Consider the following 7,713-nt stretch of genomic DNA (forward strand, 5'->3'; position numbering starts at 1 on the left):
CACTCACCTCAGCCTCCCAAAGGCGCGGGATTACAGACTGAGCCACCGAGCCCGGCAAAACTTTGCTCTTTTAAAGGTGGAAGTACAGAAGAGTATCACAGAAGTTGGTCGAGAGCTGACAGAACTGGTGAAATGGCTTGTAGACATTGTCAGGAGCCTTCAGGATCAGAGACCCATCTCAGAACCTGGACCAGATGATGAACTGAGCATCCTGGGCACGGTAGGCTGTGCTGGGAAGGAAAGGATGTGGGGGGTGGGGGAGATGGGGCTAGGGACAGCTTTCAACCGGAGCAACATGGATGTGTTTGAAGCTGAACAATGCAGTAAGTCTTTGTCTTTTACCATTCTCTCTGCTACCAAACATGGGTGACTAGGCATTGAAAACGCTTGCAGTAGCGGGGCTCGGTGGTTCAGCCTGTAATCCCGCACCTTTGGGAGGCTGAGGTGAGTGGTTGCCTGAGCCCGTGGGTTCGATACCCGCCTGGGCAACTTGGCGAGACCTCATCTCCACAATAAATCAAAAATTAGCCGGGCGTGGGAGTGCGCACCTGTAGTTCCAGCTACTTGGAAGGCTGAGGTGGAAGGATCGCCGGAGCCCAGCAGGTCGAGGCTGCGATGGCCGGGAGCGGCCACTGCACTCCAGTCTGGGCGACAGAGTGAGACTCCAACTCAAAAAAAAAAAGAAAAAAGAAAATGCTTGCAATAAAGTCAGGAAGTTTCAAGTGGACTAGCATCACTTCACCCAACCAGCTCTCTCTATCACTAGTGACCTCTATATAAATCCTGTAGGCATTCCAGTCCTTATCTTCGTTGACCTTTTAGCAGTCTTTGACACAGTTGACCACAGCTTCATTTTTTTTTTTTGAGTCGGAGTCTCACTGTGTAGCCCAGGCTGGAGTGCAATGGCACACTCGCAGCTACTTGCTGGGCTCTAGCGATCCTTCCACCTCAGCCTTCCAAGTAGCCAGAACCACAGGTGCATGCTACCATGCCTGGCTAATTTTTGACTTACTGTAGAGATGAGGTCTTGCCAAGTTGCCTGGGCTGGTCTCAAACGCACGGGCTCAGGCAATCCACTCGTCTTGGCTTTCCAAAGTGCTGGGATTATAGGGTGAGCCACCGAGCCCGGCAGCTTCATTTAAAAATATATATATTTGGTAGAGATGAGGTCTCCCTATGTTGCCCAGGCTGGTCTTGAACTCCTGGCTTCAGGTGATCCTTCCACCTTGGCCTCCCAAAGTGCTGGGATTACAGACGTGAGGCATGGTGCCTGTCCTACACCTTTATTTCTAGCTTCTGGGACAGGACTCTTCTGGCTTTCCCCGCCTCTCTCTGGCTGATCCTTCTCAGTCCAGTTGTAGGGTTTCTCTCTACTGCTCAGCAGTTAAATGCTGAAATTCCTCAAGGCTGAGTTGTAGGTCCCTTTATCTTCCCTCTAAGTGACCTTCTCCACAACCAGGGCTTTAATGACCACCTCTGTGCACAAATATAGCTCCAGCCTGGAACCTTCTCTAGACTGATATCTTCCTACTCATTTTTTTCCTCTTGGATATCTCAAAGGCATGTTACATTTAACATGTCCCAAACTACTACTCCTGTTGGACTCCCCAGCTCAATACTGGCCCCATTACCTTTCTGAGTGCCCAAGCCAGAAACCTAGGAGTCATGTCTCTCCTCTGCCTCCCTTGTCCTAATATGCAGCATGTTGTAGCTCCAAGACCTGTCTGAATAGCTCTCCTATCTATTTACTACTCTTGAGCTCCTTTGAGACTTCTCTAATCCAAGCCTCTGATAATTTCTTGCCTGGATTGCCCTAATAGCCTTCCAGATGCTCCACTCTACCCCTTATCGTTTGCTCTCCTCATGGTCATCAGAGTGACTTTCTCAAACACATAACTGGTCATGTAACTTATCTGCTCGAAACACTCAAACGGACCAGGCGTAGTGGCTCACACCAATAATTGTAGCACTTTGGGAGGCCAAGGAGGGAGGGTCCAGGAATTTGAGACCAGCCTGGACAGTATATCAAGATCTTGTCTCTACAAAAACAAAAAGCAAAACAAAACAATAACAACCACCCACTCAAGTGATGTCAGTTTGCCTAAGGTCTGGATCCTCATAGGACCCACAAGGCCCCGGGAATCCCACCACTGTCTGCCTCTCCTGTCTCATCTCCCCTCACTCCTCCTGGCTCCGTGAGTTCCAGCCACATTGGCCACATCAGTCCCTCTAGTTTGTCTTGCTTCTTCTGGGTACAGGGCACCCTTTGTGGGATGATCTTCTTTCACCCCATCACATGGGTCATCCTTCAGATCCCCGCTAGACCATTACTTCCTCAGAGAGATGCCTTCCCCGACTTCCTTGAACAAACGAACTCCCCCTATGAGAGGCTCTTCTGAGACCACGTACCTGTCATTTGTCATAGTCATCACAGTTACAATTTGGAGTGATTTGGGTCATGCTTTATTAATGTCTGTCCCTCCCTTCCCCAGCACTGGACGCTCAGCTTCACAAGGATGGAGACTTGGGTGCTTTTGTTCTTTTGTTCACTGCTTTTTTTTTTGAGTTGGAGTCTCACTCCTTCACCCAGACTGGAGTGCAGTGGTCGCTCCCAGCCACTGCAGCCTCCACCTACTGGGCTCCAGCAATCCTTCCGCCTCAGCCTTCCGAGTAGCTGGAACTACAGGCATGCACTACCACGCCCGGCTAATTTTTTTATTTGCTGTAGAGATGATGTCTTGCCAAGTTGCCCAGGCGGGTCTCAAACCCATGGGCTCAGGCAATCCTCTGACCTCAGCCTCCCAAAGGCGCGGGATTACAGGCTGAGCCACCAAGCCCAGCTTCTTCTGGTTTTTTAACCTACCTTGTCAGGTTGTTTTTCCTTTGAGAGGTGAGCCATACCTAGCATGTAGAAAACAATAAATGTAGTGCCTACTCTGACTGTATTATGATTGGTGAAAAGAATGGGAACTGTAGACCAGGAGTAGTGGCCTATGTCTATAATCCCAGCGCTTTGTGAAGTCAAGGCAGGATTGCTTGAGCCCAGGGGTTTGAGACTGGCCTAGGCTACATAGTGAGACCTCATCTCTACACACACACACACTCTCATACACACACACACACACACACACACACACACACACACACTTAACGAGGTAGAGTGGTGCATGCTTGTAGTCCTAGCTACTCAGGAGGCTGAGGAGGTAGGATTCCCTGAGCCCAGGAGGTTGAGGCTGTGGTGAGCCATGATCATGCCATTGCTCTCCAGCTTCATTGTCAGAGCGAGACCCTGACTCACAAAAAAATTAGAAGAATGGGGAATGGATTAGGTAAACTGGGAAGAAAAGTCAGGGTTGAAGTTGGTGCACAGATGAGGGGCTGTACTGGAGAACAACAGGACCTACAGTCAAAAAAAAATCAGGGAGCCTCTGTTACAGGTCTTAGAAAGCAGGGCTGCATGAAGGCAACATGAGGGGTGGCTCTTGAGAAGTGATATGATATGACGATAGAGTTGGGAGAAGAATATTCTGCCCCTTGGACTTATCTCGGTGACTATATTGTTTATTTTGTAAAGTCCCTATAAGATGGGCCTAAAAACATCAACTTTTTTTAATATTACCTAAGAAATTCATGTTTATTGTACAAAATATTAGAAAATACATGGTTTAAAGACAACAAATTAAAGGGCGTGATGGCTCATACCTGTAATCCCAGCACTTAGGGAGGAAGAGGTGAGAGGATTGCCTTAACCCAGGGGTTCAAGACCATCCTGGGCAACATGGTGAGACATTGTCTCTATAATAAATAAAAAAATTACTGGGCATGGTGGTGCACGCCTATAGTTCCAGCTATTTTGAAGGCTGAGATGGAAGGATCCCCTGAGCCCAGCAGGTCGAGGCTGCAGTGGACATGAGCATGCCATTGCACTCTAGTCTGGGTGACAGAGTGAGACTCTGACTCAAAAAGATAAAAAATTAAAAAAAAAAAAAAGAAAAGAAAACAAATTAAAATCCTCCACAACCCTGCTACTCTTTGATATTTTTTATGTATTATGGTTATTACAGGTTTTTTCAAGGCACGTGTTTTGAGGGCTTAATTTTATTGTAAAAACTTGCTAGGAGTTGAGTGGAAAATTATAGATGGATGGCAGAATTTGAGTATAATATTTGATGGGTTGCAGAGAGGACTTTCATTTGTTTTTTTTTTGTTTGTTTTGTTTTTTTTAATGATTCATCTATAGGCTTTTTCTTCTGAGGTGAATCTTTCCTTGGCTTCTCCAAAGCTAGTGACTTCCAAGACACCAGGAGGAAAAATGAGAGATGTTCTCCATGACCTAGAAGAAATTAAAAAAAAATTACAAGAAAACTTCATGTGGAAAGAGTCTTCTGATAAACAAACACAGGGTGAGTTTATCTTATTTAGTGGAAGAGGATTAAATAAAGAAGTAGGGGGAAATGGTAGAGTACTTCATGGCTTTGTTCTCTGTGGACAGGATCCCAGAGCTCAGCTGTGTTATCACTGCGGTGTTGTCAATCAGGTAGGAGTGGACTGAGGCGTTTCTGTGACTGGATGTGTTTTTGGAAATGACTGGAGGCATGATGTATCACAGGCCCTTAATAGATAGAAAGTTGGCTGGGCACAGCAGCTCATGCCTGTAATGCCCAGCCTGGGCAACATGGCGAGACTCTGCTGGGATTACAGGTTGGAGCCACCGGGCCCTGCCTAGTAAATTTTTTTTTTTTTGAGTTGGAGTGTCACTCTGTCACCCAGACTGGAGTGCAGTGGCACACTCCCAGCCACCGCAGCCTCGACCCACTGGGCTCCCATGATCCTTCTGCCTCAGCCTTCCCAATAGCTGAAACTACAGGTGTGCGCTACCACGTCCGGCTAATTTTTTGATTTATTGTAGAGATGAGGGCTCGCCAAGTTGCCCAGGCGGGTCTCAAACCCGCGGGCTCCTGCAATCCACTCACCTCAGCCTCCCAAAGCGCAGGATTACAGGCTGAGCCACCGAACCCAGCTAGTAAATATCTTAATTAACAAAGCATGCAACTTTGCAAATAGTTCTTGATACATCCTATTAAGATATAATCTCTGGGGAATGTGTTAATATTAAATACTAACATTGTAAAAGGAACTTTTCCATCCTGACTCTATAGGTTCTGTTGTTGTTCTAGAGTTGTAATTGAAAAACTTGCCCGTTAGACAGACATTAGGTATCAGGCCTGATCTCCCCAGGCTCTGCCTCCTGCTCTGGCTACTGCTAGCTTTATATGCTTTAGATACATATCTCTTATAGCTTTTTTATATTACATATTCTTATATTTAGATGATGTTGCTGTACCTAAAGAGTTTTTTCTTAGCAGAGAAGCATGATTCCTTGGGGAAGGTTTCTTACAGAAAACAATTAGAGACTACACATGCATGCCACTATGCCTGGGTAAATTTTTGAAAACATTTTGTAGAGATGGGGTCCTGCCATATTGCACAGACTGGTATTGAACTCCTGACCTCAAGCGATCTTCCTGCCTCAGCCTCCCAAGTTGCTGAGATTACAGGCATGAGCCACTGTGCCCAGCTAAATTTAAAATTGTTTATTCAAAAATCAAAATAGGCCAGGCGCAGTGGTTCACGCCTATAATCCCAGCACTTTGGGAGGCTGAGGTGAGAAGATTACCGGAGCCCATAGGCTCGGGACCAGCCTGGGCAACTTGGCGAGACCTCGTCTCTACAATAAATCAAAAAATTAGCCGAGCATGGTGGCACGTGCCTGTTGCTCCATCTACTTGGAAGGCTGAGGCTGAAGGATCACCCGAGCCCAGAAGGTTGAGGCTGCGGTGGCCATGAGCGTACCACTGCACTCCAGCCTGGGCGACAGAGTGAGACTCCAACTCAAAACAAACAAACAAAAACCCAAATCAAAACAATATAAAAAGGGCATGCAGCAAAAGTCTCCCTCTCGTCCATGCCTAACTCCCTTGTTCTCCCATTTGTATTAGTTTTTTGAGAGTCCATTACAAGTTATTTGTGCAAATATAAATAAATATGAATTTATTTAAATGCAGCATACTATATACATTGTTCTACATTTTGCTTTTTTTCTTTTACTTAATACATCTTGGTACCTATAACAAGGTAGTTTTTCAGTGTTCTGATTTTTGGGTATGCTAACATTTATGTATTCAATCTTCTACTGATGAATGCATGATTGTTTCCAATTGTTTGCAATTATAAGCAGTGCTGAAGTCAATAACTGTATATGCACATCATTTTATATGGGTGCAGATATAATTGTAGTTTAAATTACCAGTAAGGGCTGCTGGGTCACAGGATAAATTAATGTATCACTTTGGCACTGCAGCCTCAACCTGCTAAGCTCAGGTAATCATTCTGTTTCAGCCTTCCAAACAGCTGGAACTACAGGTGTGTGCTACCACGCCTGGCTAATTTTTTGATTTATTGTAGAGATGAGGGCTCGCCAAGTTGCCCAGGCGGGTCTCAAACCCGCGGGCTCCGGCAGTCCACTAACCTCAGCCTCCCAAAGGCACGGGATTACAGGCTGAGCCACCGAGCCCGGCTAATTTTTTAGTTTTTTGTAGAGATCTGGTCTCACCATGTTGCCCAGAGCAATCTCAAATTCCTGGGCTCATGCAGTCTTCCACCTCAGCCTCCAAAAGTGCTAAGATTACAAGTGTGAGCCACCATACCTGCCTTTTTTTTTGAGCCAAGTTCTTACTCTGTCACCCAGACTGGAGTGCAGTGGCATGATCATAGCTCACGGCAACCTCGATCTCCTGAGCTCAGGCAATCCTTCCACCTCACTCTCCTATGTAACTGGGACTACAGACATGCAACACCATGCCCGGCTAATTTTTTAATTTTTTTTTTGTAGAGATGAGGTCTTGCTATGTTTCCCAGGCTGACCTCGAACTCCTGGCCTCAAGCAGTCCTCCACCTTCAGCCTCCCAAAGTGCTGGGATTACAGGCATGAGCCACTGCACCTGGCAGTTTCTTTCTTTCTTTCTTTCTTTGTGTTTGAGTTGGAGTCTCATTCTGTTGCCCAGACTGGAGTGCAGTGGCCACTCCCAGCCACCACAGCCTCGACCTGCTGGGCTCTGGCGATCCTTCCGTCTCAGCCTTCCAAGTAGCTGGAACTACAGGCACTCGCTACCACGCCCAGCTAATTTTTTGATTTACTGTAGAGATGAGGTCTCACCAAGTTGCCCAGGCGGGTCTCGAACCCGCGGGCTCAGGCTGTCCACTCACTTCAGCCTCCCAAGGCGCAGGATTACAGGCTGAGCCGCCGAGCCCGGCTGGCAGTTGCTTTAAATTAACATTAGACTTCAGCACACTGAAAGGAAATTAGGTGTTTGCAGCTAGGGAGTCTCACACCAACTCATGCCACCTGACTTATATAACAGCAGTTTAAAACATTGACTTAGGGGTCATGGATATTCTGGGTGTCTGGGTACTGTGATCTGCTGGAACTATATTCATTCACTTATTTGGTAAATGTGCATGAAACACTTTCTATGTATGGGGCTGGCACAGGGCTTGGCTCTTAGAACTTATAGATGAGCAACATCTCTGTCAGCAAGGAGTTTAGACCTTAGTGAGGAAACACAGTAAAGAAAGTCCACAAGCCGGGCTCGATGGCTCAGCCTGTAATCCCGCGCCTTGGGAGGCTGAGATGAGTGGATTGCCTGAGCCCGC

The 7,713-nt window shown here is 46.7% G+C and overlaps 1 protein-coding gene across 1 annotated transcript in view; it reads left to right on the top strand.

The window, feature by feature from the left end:
- The first annotated feature begins 82 nt into the window (after window positions 1–82).
- Window positions 83–7,713, top strand: part of RNF135 (ring finger protein 135) — an 11,775-nt gene continuing 4,144 nt past the window's right edge. Inside the window, exons 1-2 of the mRNA XM_021718795.1 lie at window positions 83–220; window positions 4,241–4,403. Of these exons, the coding sequence (XP_021574470.1) occupies window positions 4,313–4,403 (91 nt within the window). The 5' untranslated portion in view covers window positions 83–220; window positions 4,241–4,312. The remainder of the gene's footprint in view (window positions 221–4,240; window positions 4,404–7,713) is intronic.

The sequence above is a fragment of the Carlito syrichta genome, unplaced genomic scaffold, assembly GCF_000164805.1.
Source record: "Carlito syrichta isolate Samal-C Ts95f unplaced genomic scaffold, Tarsius_syrichta-2.0.1 Scaffold313461, whole genome shotgun sequence".
Taxonomy (NCBI): domain Eukaryota; kingdom Metazoa; phylum Chordata; class Mammalia; order Primates; family Tarsiidae; genus Carlito; species Carlito syrichta.